The sequence below is a fragment of the Solanum stenotomum genome, chromosome 9 (genome assembly GCF_019186545.1).
Source record: "Solanum stenotomum isolate F172 chromosome 9, ASM1918654v1, whole genome shotgun sequence".
Lineage (NCBI taxonomy): Eukaryota > Viridiplantae > Streptophyta > Magnoliopsida > Solanales > Solanaceae > Solanum > Solanum stenotomum.
In genome coordinates, this window is record NC_064290.1 from 26,705,077 (window position 1) to 26,725,393 (window position 20,317).

The window sequence follows — 20,317 nt, forward strand, 5'->3', positions numbered from 1 at the left end:
GCGGGCCCGCTACCGACGCGCCTAAGCTTTACACTTTGTCCTTTAATTTTGCCAAAAAATCTTCGGCTTTCTTCAGTGCATCCACTGGACTTTCTTCTTCATATTGTTGGGCTTCGTGCATATCTTCACTTGTTTCACTACGCATTGAAGAATCTGATTTTGCGTAATGACTTATATTTAGAAGAATCTTCTTCTTGACTTCTTCTAGATATATTATAATCATTTCATTTTGCTCTCCTTCATCATGATTAGAAATTTTTCTAGCCATATGTTTTACCGAGGTCGAGTCATCAGTCATAATTCCTTTATTAGGAATTGATTTATAATCGTGTACGGTTTTCGTAATTAGATCCAGCAGTTCTTGTCTGTATATGGACTTTGTTTGAGGATCTTTCTTCATCAACTTGTCCCAAAATTATTATAATAAGTTCTGTATAGACAAGGGATTTGTTCCTCAGTAAAATCTACTTCCGGAACCCATTTATGAATCCATGGAACAGAGAATTCTATAAAAAAGTATATCTGTTCAATTTGTTGAAAATAACAAATATGTTCTTGATGATATAATTTGTTGAGATCTGGGAAAACCTTGACCCATTCTTTGTATAACTTGTGAAATGGTTCGGGCAATATTTTTATTGTTGGCCCGTGGTATGACCACCAGTTTAAAAACCAATTTGGTATAGGATTCGCAGATATCTTGGCACATACTTTTATAAACCAAGTATGTTTATGCCTCTCATTGTTAGAACAAAGAACTTTATTAAATACCTGAATATAATCCCAATAGGTAAAGCTTACCATGACTTTGTTTAGACTGAATTGTCTTTCAGTCATTGAGGAAATACCCCAATCTTCAATATGAATGATGTGTTTTATAATTATTTTAGAGAAGTTATAAACATTCTCACTTGTATTATATCCTGAAAAATGTTGAAATTCAACACTTGTGCTTATTAGCAGAGTCTCATAATATTTCTGAGTTTTGTATGACTCACCCGGGAAATAAAGCCCATTAACTAAATACCTTTGGAATATCTTCCAAGGTTCTTCTCTTCTCTGTATGTCAGAGTTTTCTAAGAGAAATATCATTTCTCTTTTTTCTACCTTTTCATATGTATTAATATCATCAACTTCTTCTTTGGCGATTGAAGCAAAAGAATCACCCTGTTTTTGAGTTATAAACTCCTGTAGTTTAGTATATAATGGATCACTTTCTGGAATATCTTCCAGATGTATTGATGATGAAGCTCTTTCTTGTGCTCTAGAGTTTAAGTTATATAAACTCATTCCTCCCTTTTGTATAATTGGAGTACTAGATGATGAAGATTCGTATGATGATCTTGGTGAACTTGGGGATGATCTTCCCCTTCCGCGAGTATAACTGCCTTTTCCTCTAGCCTTGGTTATCCAAGGAGGATCCATCCTGCAAACATAGCATTTAGTTTTAATCATTCAAGAAGTTATATTTTTAATCATTCAAGAGGTTATAAACTTCATCACAATAAAATATTTCATAAAGATCTTGTTCAATCATATAATTATTGACAATATCAATCACCATTCCGTCTATAATTTTCCATAATATAAGTTCCTTTAAATCTCTAATAAGAGGAACTGCCTTCAAAATAGTAACGAAATCTTTATCAAGAAAGAAGTCAAGAAAACCCATCAGAAGAAAGATATTCCCTTGATAAGAAGTCTAGGAGGGAGTTATCACTTCCCTTTTTATATTGAATTTCGAAATCAAAAGGGGCTAATTGTGCCTGCCACCTAGCAAAAATTAACTTAGACGCATCATGTTTAAAATCTTTATCAAACATATACTTGACTGACTGAGCATCAGTTTTTATCAAAATTTTTTGATTATATAAATCATCTTGAAATTTTAAAATGCACTTAACGATAGTTAACATTTCATGGGCTACCGTCGCATATTTTTTCTGAGCATTGCTCCATTTTCCTGAATGAAATGGAATATGATATTCATTTTTATCATGCGGATTAATTTGTTTTAATATACCTCCATACCCAATATTAGACGCATCCGTCTCTACAATCTTTGGCTAAGCAGGATTAGCAAGGGTTAAACAAGGTAAAGATTTAACTCTTTCTTTAATAGTCTTTACAAGATCTGTGAGACTATTGGTCCAAGGCTTTTTATGATCCTTTTTTAGCCTGTCATATAACGGAGCTAAATCTCGAGATAAATTCTTGTAGAATGGGGAAATGTAGTTTAAACTTCCCAGAAACCGCTGCAATTGCGTCTTATCTGTAATAATATCAGGGAATTTCGATGCAAATTCAATAGATCGCTGAATAGGAGTCATTTTTCCTTGACAAATCAAATGCCCCAAAAATCTAACTTCTGTTTGAAAAAGACTCATTTTAGGTTTAGATATGACCAAACCATTTTGAATAACTATTTTCTTAAAAATGTCTAAATGCTTAATATGCATTTCAAGAGTCTTTGAGTATACCAAAATATCATCAATATAAACTATGATGAAATCCAAATAGGGATTGAAAATATCATTCATTATCTTTTGAAATTCTGAGGGAGCATTTTTTAACCCAAAAGGCATTACATTCCATTCGTACTGTCCAAACGGAACATTAAATGCCGTTCTATATGAATGGTCTCTAAATATTTGGATTTGCCAATATCCAGATTTTAAATCAAATTTTGAAAAGATATTAGCATCATATAATCTGGTTAATAAATCTCTTTTATTAGGAATAGGATATCTAATCCATTTTAAAAATTTATTTAAAGGTTTATAATTTATAACTAACCTGGGAACACCTCGTTCTTTTTCTGCTGCGTTATTAACATAAAAAGCAGTACACGACCATGGTGATTTGGAAGGCTTTATCAATCCCTTTTGTAATAAATTATCAATTTCCTTTTTGCAGAATTCAACCAATTCGGTATTCATCTGACAAGGACGAGATTTGGTAGGGATATTTTCCTCAGAGAAATCATCTTCATATGGAAGAGTTACAATATGCTTTTTCCGATTCCAAAAGGCACTAGGATGATCAGCACAAATATCAATGGCCATTTTTTCAGAAATGAGTTTAATTTTTTCCTGTATTTTAGCAGATTTTAAAGTATCGAATATATTCATACTAAATATCTCAAGTTGTAAATAATCAACATGCTTTTGTTTCATTTCAATTAGAGCATTAATATCTCTAGAAATAGGCTCGGTGATAAAAGTATAACTAATATCTTGATTTTTATAAGTAGCAGAAAATCCTTTAGCATTTATATTAGTAAAAGGATAAATTGCATTTATAAAAGGAGTTCCTAGAATAATAGGAGGGTATAACTGATTTTTTACTAAGAAAAAGAAGTGAGGAATACAAACTTTATTCTGGCAAATACGAGTATTAGATAATTTATACTTTATATCTAAAGCATGACCAGATGCAGATTTAACCATATGAGTTGTTTTTTCAAAATATTTAGTAGGTACAAGACCTTCTTGAATGCAACTCACATCAGCGCCACTATCAATCATAGCAATGTTAGTTATAGAAAAAGTATTATCAATTAATATAGTACATTTAACATACCATTTATGAGCTGTAACAATTTGCATCATTCCTAAAAACATATTTTGTTTCGGATCAATATTCAAAGTGTTGGCAAGAGTATTTTCTTCAGCAGTAGATTCATCAACCTTATTTTTTCCTTTGCTATTAGCAGACTCAATCTGAGTAAGACGGTGATCATAAATAATATGATTTTGTTTAAGAAATTTAATTTCTTCCTTCAAATGTTCAATTTCTCCTTTTAAATCATCAAAAGAGGTATCATGAATAACCATGGTTTGTTTAGAAGAGAGTCTATTATGAACTTCAGACAAGGAGTAAGGAGCAGAATAATTAAAATCATCTTTAACCTTTTTATCACTAGGAATACTAGTTGAAGAGCTAGTTTTACTAGCAGCCAATTGAATGATCTTTTCACGAAGAGTATTATCGGTAACTTCTTTTAGAAGTTCTATCACATTGTCTGCAGTGATAGTGAACATATTCATGTCTTCAAACTGAGATTGCAACTTGTAAAATTCATCATGTTCGCAGTGACAAGTATCACCATGACATTTGCAAGCATCATTCGAATCTTGTTGAACCTTACTAGATGACTCAGGTTGCTCATCCTCCGTTGCATAACTTGCTTCAGAATCATCATAATCTGATTCGGAACCAGAAGTATATAGAAAACTATAAATCTTGTCTTGAATATCATCATCAAGTTCTAGAGTCTTAAGCTTTTCTAGCTTACAATTTGGAGCTATATGCCCAAATTTTCCACATTTATAACACTTAATCTTATCAAGATTTCGCTTGGACCTATTCCTGGTAAATCTATGAGATTTACGATGAGTCCTACGCTCATCTCTTTCTTCTCTAGTCCTTCTTCTAGATCTTCTTTTCTTATGATGAGATCTATGATATTCTGATTTAGAAGTTTCTCGGTGGGTGCTTTTTGAAGCATCCGGTAAACCGAATTGAGTACAAAAATCTCCTAATTGAGACTTTTCTTTAAGCTTATCCATCTTAAGCTGTCTTGAGAGTTTTAACTCATTGCACAAATTTATGCCTTCTTGCGTACAAGCCCTAATAAGCTTTTCATAAGTGAAATCACTATAGGGAATAATTCCTTGTGAATTTCTAAGAGTCTTTTTTACTCTTTCTGCAAATAAAGAAGGTAAGTCATCAATAAATTTGGCTTTCCAGAATTCTAAACCATTTTCGGGAAGTTCCATTACCCGACTTAAATAAGTGTCTTTATACCATCTAAACTCACCTAAATGTCTACATCTAAGACCATTTAGAAGAGATCTAACGATTTCATATTGATTGGTAAATCTACCACTAAAATGATCAAGAATAGTCAAAATAAGTGTATACACAGCGTCTTCTCTATTTTGAACAAGGGCAAAGCCTAAATTGTCATGACCTTCATTTGCTGCCTTAGCATTAATTACTGCTGCTCTGGCATCAGAGGGCATATAATTATCCCACCATCCTCTTAGTTGACCGGTAAATCCTGCAATAATCATCGTGCAGATGGTCCTGTCAGTGTTATTGACACTTTTGCAAATAGTAGCATACATAAGCCATAATCGTCAACTGCCTATTAGTTAGCCCATCGAGATTCCATTCATAAATCTCTCTTCCACTATAAGAAGTGTTAGTTTGATTCCAATCTCTTTCCTCTATTAAAACATCTTGAGGAGTAGGCCTGGGATAGTAATAAGTTTGCATGCTAGGTTTTCTAGTATAAGCAGTATTTCCACTCTTCTTTGGATATCCATGAAGTTTATTAACTTCCATTTCCATTTGAGTTTTGAAATCAAAAGTGGCTTCCATCTCATCTGCAAAATCTTCAGCGAGACTTATCGGTTTCGCACTTGCACCAAATTGTGAAAACTTTTTATCAAGAAGATTTTCAAGGTCGTGCAAAGGTCTAAGAATAAAATCCTGAATCTCAGGAGGCCTTTGAATATGGACATCAGGTTGTTTTGACGAAGAAGCTTGTTCCGAAACTTGTTTCATAGATTTTAGCTTACTATCAATTTGAACAATCAGATTAGACAGGTTATCTAATTTTTTGTCTAGAGAACAGATATGTTCACCAATAACTTTGACATATAGGCCCAAATAATTATTTTGAGAAATAAGACGATTAATTTCATTTATACTTACTGCGGCGACATCATTATCAATAAATTTATGAAAAGCAGTAAAAGAAATACCAGTATTATTGGGTAAAATAAACGGAGCTTGAGGAGGATAAATGGATTGAATAATATTACCCGATTCATCTTTGTAAGATCATTCAAGAACGTTGATGAACAGGGGCAAATAAGTGGTTATAAACCAAGGCACAAAAAACATAATATGATTATGTAATGCACAAGTTTCATAAAACTCTTGAGAAATATTATTTAAATCTTCTTTACTATAAGTGTCAAAAAACCAAGTTTTAAACCGGTTCCATTTTTCATTTAAAATTTCGTTTTGAATATATTTTCTTGCCAGTGAACCTGGACTAAAATCAATTTGATGTTCACTCATCATTAAGATTAAAATCCATCTCGGATACAGAAGGAATATCCTTATCAGAAATATCAGATGCTTTATCATTCGTTTGGACAATGTTTAATCGAGGATCAATTTTAATTTTTTGTTTTTCTGCAGATATAACTGTTGATAAAGTATGTAATGAAGCAGCGCGATTTCTTGCTAGACTATAACAAGGTTCTATCGGAGAAATATGTTGAATAGCTAATCTTCTATCAGAAGCAAAATAATGTCTACTATAAGGAATACTTTTTTCATCAAACTGCATACAAATTTTTCCATCAGAATTTTGACTAATATCAGAATATTCAGAATTAGTGACAGCATCGGTCATTTGCTCAAGGGGTATAACAGAATCTAAAATTCAAGTGGTAGGAAAATTAATTTTTTCCCATTTTATAGGTCTTCTAGTAGTGACCTTAGATCTGGAGAAATTAGTTTCTACTAAAATAGTTTGATCAGATGTATCATATAACTTACATCTAGGATTCAAAGTAGCAAGTAATTTATAATAGATTCTATACGACAAGCAAATTAATTCTGATCCAGGTGCATAGTTATAACCATATGTTTTAACATTTAAGGTTAAAGCATTTAATATATTAGAATCATTCAAAGATAACTGCAAATTGGGCTGAGCATTAAAATAAACTGGACCATAGGCCACCGTAGATTCTATCGAAACCATCAAGGATTGACGAAAATTTAAATTCCTCGCATCTCGTAGAGCAGCTAAGAAAGTCTCTGGTAACCCTTTAAGAGTTAGAGGTTTAACAGCAACCATAATCATAAATGGTTTTTATATTAACTTTCGGAATAGTCCATTTGTTTAACAAATCAAGGTTTTGAGGTAGATCTACCTCTTCTAGTCGAGTGCTTTTAATATCTTCTTGATCCATAAAAGAGAGAATATATCTATGCCAAATTTCTTCACATCCATTATATATATTCCATGAACTTTCCTAGGCTCTGATACCAACGTTACAGAATCATTGATCTGGCGATAGTCCGCCAGATCATAGATCAAGCAAGTCAATATCCTTAGAGGTAGTCCAACTACATAAGAATCGAAATACAGAAGAATTTTAACATAGTTTCTCAGACTGCATGGTTTTATTATTTTACCCAAGCAAAGGGCCTGTCAAGAATCTAATACATACTTTTATTAAGCCCATGTGTCTGATAGTTCTAACCGGGTATGAGGTGCCCTACTTATCAAACTCAATTTCGGGCTAAAAACCACGGCTCATCAGACGGAGTCATAAAGACAAAGCTAATAAAAGTAATACTAGATCTGACTGTACCTCAATCTCAGAACCAAGTCGAGAAGCCATACTAAAATTCTTCTATATTTAAACAATACAAGCTAATAAATCTGATTCGGAACCAGAAGTATATAGAAAACTATAAATCTTCTCTTCAATATCATCATCAAGTTCTAGTGTCTTAAGCTTTTCTAGCTTACAATTTGGAGCTATATGCCCAAATTTTCCACATTTATAACACTTAATATTATCATTGCTCATCCTCCGTTGCAAATAAAAGTAGGTCCCATAATAGGTCCCATTCTTCTACTCTTTCCCGAAAGTCGATGACTATTCGGGCCCGCCCTACTGTAGCAACATTGTTCACCAAAGAGTAAATACACTGTTACCAGGACCCAGATAGGGGCCCAGTATCCTGTACATAGATGTTTTCTTTTTTCTATAAATAGGTTTGTTTTAATTTAATTAAGAGCAGGTTTCAGAAACCCTCTCTCTTTCTTCCTACTCTCTCTCTCCCCATTTGTAAAATATTTTCAAGTATTGTAAGCTTACCGGACTTTGGCCGGAGGAATAGTAAAGTGTGCTGTTTGTTACAAGGTACTTCTTTTTATTTTCAATTATTATCTCTGAGTTAAGCCGTGACTATGTCTGGCTCAAAAATTATATATATGCCGGATAACTAACTTCTCTTTTATATAGACCATGAACGGATCTAAGCTTTATTTGAATATAGAAGAATTTTAGTATGGCTTCTCGACTTGGTTCTGAGATTGAGGTACAGTCAGATCTAGTACTACTTTTATTAGCTTTGTCTTTATGACTCCGTCTGATGATCCGTGGTTTTTAGCCCGAAATTGAGTTTGATAAGTAGGGCACCTCATACCCGGTTAGAACTATCAGACACATGGGCTTAATAAAGGTATGTATTAGATTCTTGACATGCCCTTTGCTTGGGTAAAATAATAAAACCATGCAGTCTGAGAAACTAAGTTAAAATTCTTGTGTATTTCGATTCTTATGTAGTTGGACTACCTCTAAGGATATTGACTTGCTTGACCTATGACCTGGCGGACTACCGCCAGATCAGTGATCCTGTATCGTTGGAATGAGTTTATATAACTTAAACTCTAGAGCACAAGAAAGAGCTTCATCATCAATACATTCGGAAGATATTCCAGAAAGTGATCCATTATATGCTAAACTACAGGAGTTTATAACTCAAAAACAGGGTGATTCTTTTGCTTCAATCGCCAAAGAAGAAGTTGATGATATCAAAACATATGAAAAGGTAGAAAAAAGAGAAATGATATTTCTCTTAGAAAACTCCGACATACAGAGAAGAGAAGAACCTTGGAAGATATTCCAGAGGTATTTAGTTAATGGGCTTTATTTCCCGGGTGAGTCATACAAAACTCGAAAATATTATGAGACTCTACTAATAAGCACAAGTGTTGAATTTCAACATTTTTCAGGATATAATACAAGTGAGAATGTTTATAACTTCTCTAAAATGATTATAAAACACATCATTCATATTGAAGATTGGGGTATTTCCTCAATGACTGAAAGACAATTCAGTCTAAACAAAGTCACGGTAAGCTTTACCTATTGGGATTATATTTAGGCATTTAATTAAGTTCTCTATTATAACAATGAGAGGCATAAACATACTTGGTTTATAAAAGTATGTGCCAAGATATTTGCGAATCCTATACCTAATTGGTTTTTAAACTGGTGGTCATACCACGGGCCAACAATAAAAATATTGCCCGAACCATTTCACAAGTTATACAAAGAATGGGTCAAGGTTTCCCCAGATCTCAACAAATTATATCATCAAGAACATATTTGTTATTTTCAACAAATTGAATAGATATACTTTCTTATAGAATTCTCTGTTCCATGGATTCATAAATGGGTTCCGGAAGTAGATTTTACTGATGAACAAATCCCTTGTCTATACAGAACTTATTATAATAATTTTTGGGACAAGTTGATGAAGAAAGATCCTCAAACAAAGTCCATATACGGACAAGAACTGCTGGATCTAATTACGAAAACCGTACACGATTATATATCAATTCCTAATAAAGGAATTATGACTGATGACTCGACTTCCATAAAACATATGGCTAGAAAAATTTCTAATCATGATGAAGGAGAGAAAAATGAAATGATTATAAGATATCTAGAAGAAGTCAAGAAGAAGATTCTTCTAAATATAAGTCATTACGCAAAATCAGATTCTTCAATGCATAGTGAAACAAGTGAAGATATGCACGAAGCCCAACAATATGAAGAAGAAAGTACAGTGGATGCATTGAAGAAAGCCGAAGATTTTTTGGCAAAATTAAAGGACAAAGTGTAAAGCTTAGGCGCGTCGGTAGCGGGCTCGCGCTACTGTAGCAACACTGTTCACCAACAGTAAATACACTGTTACCAGGAATGATTAAAACTAAACGCTATGTTTGCAGGATGGATCCTCCTTGGATAACCAAGGCTAGAGGAAAAGGCAGTTATACTCGCGGAAGGGGAAGATCATCCCCAAGTTCATCAATATCATCATACGGATCTTCATCATCTAGTACTCCAATTATACATTGGTATCAGAGCTTAGGAAAGTTCATGGAATATATATAATTGATATGAAGAAATTTGACATAGATATATTCTCTCTTTTATGGATCAAGAAGATATTAAAAGCACTCGACTAGAAGAGGTAAATATACCTCAAAACCTTGATTTGTTAAACAAATGGACTATTCCAAAAGTTAATATAAAAACCATTTATGATTATGGTTGGTTTGATAAGAATTCTAATAAACAATTGATTAAATCAACTGAACAATCCTTGGCGCTAAACTCGTCCGAACAAACTATTCGTATATTAAATAAGCGTGATATAGAATTATATAAATCTCAGTATAAATTTTTGCATATTGACATGGTTCAAATTGCTTTTAAACTTCTAACTCTTAAAGGGTTACCAGAGACTTTCTTAGCTGCTCTACGAGATGCGAGGAATTTAAATTTTCGTCAATCCTTGATGGATTCGATAGAATCTACGGTGGCCTATGGTCCAGTTTATTTTAATGCTCAGCCCAATTTGCAGTTATCTTTGATTGATTCTAATATATTAGATGCTTTAACCTTAAATGTTAAAACACATGGTTATAACTATGCACCTGGATCAGAATTAATTTGCTTGTCGTATAGAATCTATTATAAATTACTTGCTACTTTGAATCCTAGATGTAAGTTATATGATACATCTGATCAAACTATTTTAGTAGAAACTAATTTCGCCAGATCTAAGGTCAGTACTAGAAGACCTATAAAATGGGAAGAAATTAATTTTCCTACCACTTGGATTTTAGATTCTGTTATACCCCCTGAGCAAATGACCGATGCTGTCACTAATTCTGAATATTCTGATATTAGTCAAAATTCCGATGGAAAAATTTGTATGCAGTTTGATGAAAAAAGTGTTCCTTATAGTAGACATTCTTTTGCTTTTGATAGAAGACTAGCTATTCAACATATTTCTCCGATAGAACCTTGTTATGGTCTAGCAAGAAATCGCGCTGCTTCATTAAATACATTATCAACAGTTATATCTGCAGAAAAATAAAAAATTAAAATTGATCCTCGATTAAACATTGTCCAAACGAATGATAAAGCATCTGATATTTCTGATAAGGATATTCCTTCTGTATCCGAGATGGATTTTAATCTTAATGATGAGTGAACATCAAATTGATTTTAGTCCAGGTTCACTGGCAAGAAAATATATTCAAAATGAATTTTTAAATGAAAAATGGAACCGGTTTAAAACTTGGTTTTTTGACACTTATAGTAAAGAAGATTTAAATAATATTTCTCAAGAGTTTTATGAAACTTGTGCATTACATAATCATATTATGTTTTTTGTGCCTTGGTTTATAACCACTTATTTGCCCTTGTTCATCAACGTTGTTGAACGATCTTACAAAGATAAATCGGGTAATATTATTCAATCCATTTATCCTCCTCAAGCTCCGTTTATTTTACCCAATAATACTAATATTTCTTTTACTGCTTTTCATAAATTTATTGATAATGATGTCGCCGCAGTAAGTATAAATGAAATTATCGTCTTATTTCTCAAAATAATTATTTGGGCCTATATGTCAAAGTTATTGGTGAACATATCTGCTCTCTAGACAAAAAATTAGATAACCTGTCTAATCTGATTGTTCAAATTGATAGTAAGCTAAAATCTGTGAAACAAGTTTCGGAACAAGCTTTTTCGTCAAAACAACCTGATGTCCATATTCAAAGTCCTCCTGAGATTCAGGATTTTATTCTTAGACCTTTGCACGACCTTGAAAATCTTCTTGATAAAAAGTTTTCACAATTTGGTGCAAGTGCGAAACCGATAAGTCTCGCTGAAGATTTTGCAGATGAGATGGAAGCCACTTTTGATTTCAAAACTCAAATGGAAATGGAAGTTAATAAACTTCATGGGTATCCAAAGAAGAATAGTGGTAATACTGCTTATACTAGAAAACCTAGCATGCAAACTTATTACTATCTCAGGCCTACTCCTCAAGATGTTTTATTAGGGGAAAGAGATTGGAATCAAACTAACACTTCTTATAGTGGAAGAGAGATTTATGAATGGAATCTCGGTGGGCTAACGGATAGGCAGTTGTCGATTATGGTTCATAGGATGCTTATGTATGCTACTATTTGCAAAAGTGTCAATAATACTGACAAGACCATCTGCAAGATGATTATTGCAGGATTTACCGGTCAACTAAGAGGATGGTGGGATAATTATATGCCCTCTGATTCCAGAGCAGCAGTAATTAATGCTAAGGTAGCAAATGAAGGTCATGACAATTTAGGCTTTGCCCTTGTTCAAAATAGAGAAGACGTTGTGTATACACTTATTTTGACTATTCTTGAACATTTTAGTGGTAGATTTACCAATCAATATGAAACCATTAGATCTCTTCTAAATGGTCTTAGATGTAGACATTTAGGTGAGTTTAGATGGTATAAAGACACTTATTTAAGTCGGGTAATGGAACTTCCCGAAAATGGTTTAGAATTCTTGAAAGCCAAATTTATTGATGGCTTACCTTCTTTATTTGCAGAAAGAGTAAAAAACACTCTTAGAAATTCACAAGGAATTATTCCCTATAGTGATTTCACATATGGAAAGCTTATTAGGGTTTGTACGCAAGAAGGCATAAATTTTTGCAATGAGTTAAAACTCTCAAGACAGCATAAGATGGATAAGCTTAAAGAAAAGTCTCAATTAGGAGATTTTTGTACTCAATTCGGTTTACCGGATGCTTCAAAAAGCACCCACCGAGAAACTTCTAAATCAGAATATCATAGATCTCATCATAAGAAAAGAAGATCTAGAAGAAGGACTAGAGAAGAAAGAGATGAGCGTAGGACTCGTCGTAAATCTCATAGATTTACCAGGAATAGGTCCAAGAGAAATCTTGATAAGATTAAGTGTTATAAATGTGGAAAATTAGGGCATATAGCTCCAAATTGTAAGCTAGAAAAGCTTAAGACTCTAGAACTTGATGATGATATTCAAGACAAGATTTATAGTTTTCTATATACTTCTGGTTCCGAATCAGATTATGATGATTCTGAAGCAAGTTATGCAACGGAGGATGAGCAACCTGAGTCATCTAGTAAGGTTCAACAAGATTCGAATGATGCTTGCAAATGTCATGGTGATACTTGTCACTGCGAACATGATGAATTTTACAAGTTGCAATCTCAGTTTGAAGACATGAATATGTTCACTATCACTGCAGACAATGTGATAGAACTTCTAAAAGAAGTTACCGATAATACTCTTCGTGAAAAGATCATTCAATTGGCTGCTAGTAAAACTAGCTCTTCAACTAGTATTCCTAGTGATAAAAAGGTTAAAGATGATTTTAATTATTCTGCTCCTTACTCCTTGTCTGAAGTTCATAATAGACTCTCTTCTAAACAAACCATGGTTATTCGTGATACCTCTTTTGATGATTTAAAAGGAGAAATTAAACATTTGAAGGAAGAAATTAAATTTCTTAAACAAAATCATATTATTTATGATCACCGTCTTACTGAGATTGAGTCTGCTAATAGCAAAGGAAAAAATAAGGTTGATGATGAATCTACTGCTGAAGAAAATATTCTTGCCACCACTTTGAATATTGATCCGAAACAAAATATGTTTTTAGGAATGATGCAAATTGTTACAGCTCATAAATGGTATGTTAAATGTACTATATTAATTGATAATGCTTTTTCTATAACTAACATTGCTATGATTGATAGTGGCGCTAATGTGAGTTGCATTCAAGAAGGTCTTGTACCTACTAAATATTTTGAAAAAACAACTCATATGGTTAAATCTGCATCTGGTCATGCTTTAGATATAAAGTATAAATTATCTAATACTCGTATTTGCTAGAATAAAGTTTGTATTCCTCACTTCTTTTTCTTAGTAAAAAATCAGTTATACCCTCCTATTATTCTAGGAACTCCTTTTATAAATGCAATTTATCCTTTTACTAATATAAATGCTAAAGGATTTTCTACTACTTATAAAAATCAAGATATTAGCTATACTTTTATCACCGAGCCTATTTCTAGAGATATTAATGCACTAATTGAAATGAAATAAAAGCATGTTGATTATTTACAACTTGAGATATTTAGTATGAATATATTTGATACTTTAAACTCTGCTAAAATACAGGAAAAAATTAAACTCATTTCTGAAAAAATGGCCATTGATATTGTGTTGATCATCCTAGTGCTTTTTGGAATCGTAAAAAACATATTGTAACTCTTCCATATGAAGTTGATTTCTCTGAGGAAAATATCCCTACCAAATCTCGTCCTTGTTAGATGAATACCGAATTGGTTGAATTCTGCAAAAAGGAAATTGATAATTTATTACAAAAGGGATTGATAAAGCCTTCCAAATCACCATGGTCGTGTACTGCTTTTTATGTTAATAACGCAGCAGAAAAAGAACGAGGTGTTCCCAGGTTATTTATAAATTATAAACCTTTAAATAAATTTTTAAAATGGATTAGATATCCTATTCTTAATAAAAGATATTTATTAACCAGATTATATGATGCTAATATCTTTTCAAAATTTGATTTAAAATCTGGATATTGGCAAATCCAAATATTTAGAGACCATTCATATAGAACGACATTTAATGTTCCGTTTGGACAAAACGAATGGAATGTAATGCTTTTTGGGTTAAAAAATACTCCCTCAGAATTTCAAAAGATAATGAATGGTATTTTCAATCCCTATTTGGATTTCATCATAGTTTATATTGATGATATTTTGGTATACTCAAAGACTCTTGAAATGCATATTAAGCATTTAGACATTTTTAAGAATATAGTTATTCAAAATGGTTTGGTCATATCTGAACCTAAAATGAGTCTTTTTCAAACAGAAGTTAGATTTTTGGGGCATTTGATTTGCCAAGGAAAATCACTCCTATTTAGCGATCTATTGAATTTGCATCGAAATTCCCTGATATTATTACAGATAAGACGCAATTGCAGCGGTTTCTGGGAAGTTTAAACTACATTTCCCCATTCTAAAAGAATTTATCTCGAGATTTAGCTCCGTTATGTGACAGGCTAAAAAAGGATCATAAAAAGCCTTGGACCAATAGTCTCACAGATCTTGTAAAGACTATTAAAGAAAGAGTTAAATCTTTACCTTGTTTAACCCTTGCTAATCCTGCTTGGACAAAGATTGTAGAGACGGATGCGTCTAATTTTGGGTATGGAGGTATATTAAAACAAATTAATCCGCATGATAAAAATAAATATCTTATTCAATTTCATTCAGGAAAATGAAGCGATGCTCAGAAAAAATATGCGACGGTAGCCCATGAAATGTTCACTATCGTTAAGTGCGATTTAAAATTTCAAGATGATTTATATAATCAAAATTTTTTGATAAAAACTGATGCTCAGTCTGTCAAGTATATTTTTGATAAAGATTTTAAACATGATGCGTCTAAGTTAATTTTTGCTAGGTGGCAGGCACAATTAGCCCCTTTTGATTTCGAAATTCAGTATAAAAAGAGAAGTGATAACTCCCTCCCAGACTTCTTATCAAGGGAATATCTTTCTTCTGATGGGTTTTCTTGACTTCCTTCCTGATAAAAATTTGGTTACAATTTTGAAGGCAGTTCCTCTTATTAGAGATTTAAAGGAACTTATATTATGGAAAATTATAGACGGAATGGTGATTGATATTGTCAATAATTACATGATTGAACAAGAGCTTTATGAAAGATTTTATTGTGATGAAGTTTATAACCTCTTGAATGATTAAAAATATAACTTCTTAAATGATTATAACTAAATGCTATGTTTGCAGGATGGATCCTCCTTGGATAACCAAGGCTAGAGGAAAAGGCAGTTATACTCGCGGAAGGGGAAGATCATCCCCAAGTTCATCAAGATCATCATACGGATCTTCATCATCTAGTACTCCAATTATACAAAAGGGAGGAATTAGTTTATATAACTTAAACTCTAGAGCACAAGAAAGAGCTTCATCATCAATACATCTAGAAGATAATCTAGAAAGTGATCCATTATATGCTAAACTACAGGAGTTTATAACTCAAAAACAGGGTGATTCTTTTGCTTCAATCGCCAAAGAAGAAGTTGATGATATCAAAACATATGAAAAGGTAGAAAAAAGAGAAATGATATTTCTCTTAGAAAACTCCGACATACAGAGAATAGAAGAACCTTGGAAGATATTCCAGAGGTATTTAGTTAATGGGCTTTATTTCCCGGGTGAGTCATACAAAACTCGTAAATATTATGAGACTCTGCTAATAAGCACAGGTGTTGAATTTCAACAATTTTCAGGATATAATGCAAGTAAGAATGTTTATAACTTCTCTAAAATGATTATAAAACACATCATTCATATTGAAGATTGGAGTATTTCCACAATGACTGAAAGACAATTCAATCTAAACAAAGTCATGGTAAACTTTACCTATTGGGATTATATTCAGGCATTTAATAAAGTTCTCTGTTATAACAATGAGAGGCATAAACATACTTGGTTTATAAAAGTATGTGCCAAGATATTTGCGAATCATATACCTAATTGGTTTTTAAACTGATGGTCATACCACGGGCCAACAATAAAAATATTGCCCGAACCATTTCACAATTTATACAAAGAATGGGTCAAGGTTTTCCCAGATCTCAACAAATTATATCATCAAGAACATATTTGTTATTTTCAACAAATTGAACAGATATACTTTTTTATAGAATTCTCTGTTCCATGGATTCATAAATGGGTTCCGGAAGTAGATTTTACTGAGGAACAAATCCCTTGTCTATACAGAACTTATTATTATAATTTTTGGGACAAGTTGATGAAGAAAGATCCTCAAACAAAGTCCATATACGGACAAGAACTGCTGGATCTAATTACGAAAACCGTACACGATTATAAATCAATTCCTAATAAAGGAATTATGACTGATGACTCGACCTCCGTAAAACATATGGCTAGAAAAATTTCTAATCATGATGAAGGAGAGCAAAATGAAATGATTATAAGATATCTAGAAGAAGTCAAGAAGAAGATTCTTCTAAATATAAGTCATTACGCAAAATCAGAATCTTCAATGCGTAGTGAAACAAGTGAAGATATGCACGAAGCCCAACAATATGAAGAAGAAAGTCCAGTGGATGCACTGAAAAAAGCCGAAGATTTTTTGGCAAAATTAAAGGACAAAGTGTAAAGCTTAGGCGCGTCGGTAGCGGGCCCGCGCTACTATAGCAACACTATTCACCAACAGTAAATACACTGTTAACAGGACCCAGATAGGGGCCCAGTATCCTGTACATAGATGCTTTCTTTTTTCTATAAATAGGTTTGTTTTTCTTTAATTAAGAGCAGGTTTCAGAAACCCTCTCTCTTTCTTCCTACTCTCTCTCTCCCCACTTGTAAAATATTTTCAAGTATTGTAAGCTTACCGGACTTTGGCCGGAGGAATAGTAAAGTGTCCTGTTTGTTACAAGGTAGTTCTTTTTATTTTCAATTATTATCACTGATTTAGCCGTGACTATGTCCGGCTAAAAAATTATATCTATGCCGGATAACTAACTTCTCTTTTATATAGACCATGAACGGATCTAAGCTTTATTTAAATATAAAAGAATTTTAGTATGGCTTCTCGACTTGGTTCTGAGATTGAGGTACAGTCAGATTTAGTACTACTTTTATTAGCTCATGTGTCTGATAGTTCTAATGTAGTTTAAACTTCCCAGAAACCGCTGCAATTGCGTCTTATCTGTAATAATATCAGGGAATTTTGATGCAAATTCAATAGATCGCTGAATAGGAGTCATTTTTCCTTAACAAATCAAATGCCCCAAAAATCTAACTTCTATTTGAAAAAGACTCATTTTAGGTTTAGATATTCTCTCTTGATCCATAAAAGAGAGAATATATCTATGCCGAATTTCTTCACATCAATTATATATATTCCATGAACTTTCCTAGGCTCTGATACCAGGTCCAGTTTATTTTAATGCTCAGCCCAATTTGCAGTTATCTATGATGATTCTGATCCAGGTGCATAGTTATAACTATGTGTTTTAACATTTAAGGTTAAAGCATCTAATATATTAGAATCAGTCAAAGATAACTGCAAATTAGGCTGAGCATTAAAATAAACTGGACCATAGGCCACCGTAGATTCTATCGAACACATCAAGGATTGATGAAAATTTAAATTCCTCGCATCTCGTAGAGCAGCTAACAAAGTCTTTGGTAACCCTTTTAGAGTTAGAGGTTTAAAAGCAATTTGAATCATGTCAATATGCAAAAATTTATACTGAGATTTATATAATTCAATACCACGCTTATTTAATAAACGAATAGTTTGTTCGGACGAGTTTAACGCCAAGGATTATTCAGTTATTTTAATCAATTGTTTATTAGAAATCTTATCAAACCAACCATAATCATAAATGGTTTTTATATTAACTTTCGGAATAGTACATTTGTTTAACAAATCAAGGTTTTGAGATATATCTACCTCTTCTAGTCGAGTGCTTTTAATATCTTCTTGATCCATAAAAGAGAGAATATATCTACGCCGAATTTCTTCACATCAATTATATATATTCCATGAACTTTCCTAGGCTCTGATACCAGGTCCAGTTTATTTTAATGCTCAGCCCAATTTGCAATTATCTATGATGATTCTGATCCAGGTGCATAATTATAACTATGTGTTTTAACATTTAAGGTTAAAACATCTAATATATTAGAATCAGTCAAAGATAACTGCAAATTGAGCTGAGCATTAAAATAAACTGGACCATAGGTCACCGTAGATTCTATCGAACCCATCAAGGATTGACGAAAATTTAAATTCCTCGCATCTCGTAGAGCAGCTAACAAAGTCTTTGGTAACCCTTTAAGAGTTAGAGGTTTAAAAGCAATTTGAACCATGCCAATATGCAAAAATTTATACTGAGATTTATATAATTCAATATCAAGCTTATTTAATAAACGAATAGTTTGTTCGGACGAGTTTAACGCCAAGGATTGTTCAGTTGTTTTAATCAATTGTTTATTAGAAATCTTATCAAACCAACCATAATCATAAATGGTTTTTATATTAACTTTCGGAATAGTCCATTTGTTTAACAAATCAAGGTTTTGAGGTATATCTACCTCTTCTAGTCGAGTGCTTTTAATATCTTCTTGATCCATAAAAGAGAGAATATATCTATGCTGAATTTCTTCACATCAATTATATATATTCCATGAACTTTCCTAGGCGTTAAACTCGTCCGAACAGGTCTATTCATCTATTAAATAAGCGTGATATTGAATTATATAAATCTCAGTATAAATTTTTGCTTATTGGCATGGTTCAAATTACTTTTAAACCTCAACAACGATACAGGATCACTGATCTGGCGGTAGTCCGACAGGTCATAGATCAAGCAAGTCAATATCCTTAGAGGTAGTCCAACTACATAAGAATCGAAATACACAAGAATTTTAACATAGTTTCTCAGACTGCATGGTTTTATTATTTTACCCAAACAAAGGGCCAGTCAAGAATCTAATACATACTTTTATTAAGCCCATGTGTCTGATAGTTCTAACCGGGTATGAGGTGCCCTACTTATCAAACTCAATTTCGGGCTAAAAACCACGGCTCATCAGACGGAGTCATAAAGACAAAGCTAATAAAAGTAGTACTAGATCTGACTGTACCTCAATCTCAGAACCAAGTCGAGAAGCCATACTAAAATTCTTCTATATTTAAATAAAGCTTAGATCCGTTCATGGTCTATATAAAAGAGAAGTTAGTTATCCGGCATAGATATAATTTTTTAGCCGAACATAGTCACGGCTTAACTCAGAGATAATAATTGAAAATAAAAAGAAGTACCTTGTAACAAACAGCACACTTTACTATTCCTCCGGCCAAACTCCGGTAAGCTTACAATACTTTAAAATATTTTACAAGTGGGGAGAGAGAGAGTAGGAAGAAAGAGAGAGGGTTTCTGAAACCTGCTCTTAATTAAAGAAAAACAAACCTATTTATAGAAAAAAGAAAGCATCTATGTACAGGATACTAGGCCCCTATCTGGGTCCTGGTAACAGTGTATTTACTGTTGGTGAACAGTATTGCTACAGTAGCGCGGGCCCGCTATCGACGCGCCTAAGCTTTACACTTTGTCCTTTAATTTTGCCAAAAAATCTTCGGCTTTCTTCAGTGCATCCACTGGACTTTCTTCTTCATATTGTTGGGCTTCGTGCATATCTTCACTTGTTTCACTACGCATTGAAGAATCTGATTTTGCGTAATGACTTATATTTAGAAGAATCTTCTTCTTGAC

General features: G+C 32.8%; 1 protein-coding gene and 1 pseudogene across 1 annotated transcript in view; one reads left to right on the plus strand and one right to left on the minus strand.

The window, feature by feature from the left end:
• The window catches only part of LOC125877408 (uncharacterized), a 6,194-nt gene extending 3,129 nt beyond the window's left edge, over positions 1-3,065 (minus strand). The window contains exons 1-2 of the mRNA XM_049558708.1: positions 2,797-3,065; positions 1,135-1,426 (exon numbers count right to left, since the gene is read on the minus strand). Of these exons, the coding sequence (XP_049414665.1) occupies positions 1,135-1,426; positions 2,797-3,065 (561 nt within the window). The remainder of the gene's footprint in view (positions 1-1,134; positions 1,427-2,796) is intronic.
• Positions 3,066-11,468: 8,403 nt separating this feature from the next.
• The window catches only part of LOC125877409 (uncharacterized), a 29,035-nt pseudogene continuing 20,186 nt past the window's right edge, over positions 11,469-20,317 (plus strand).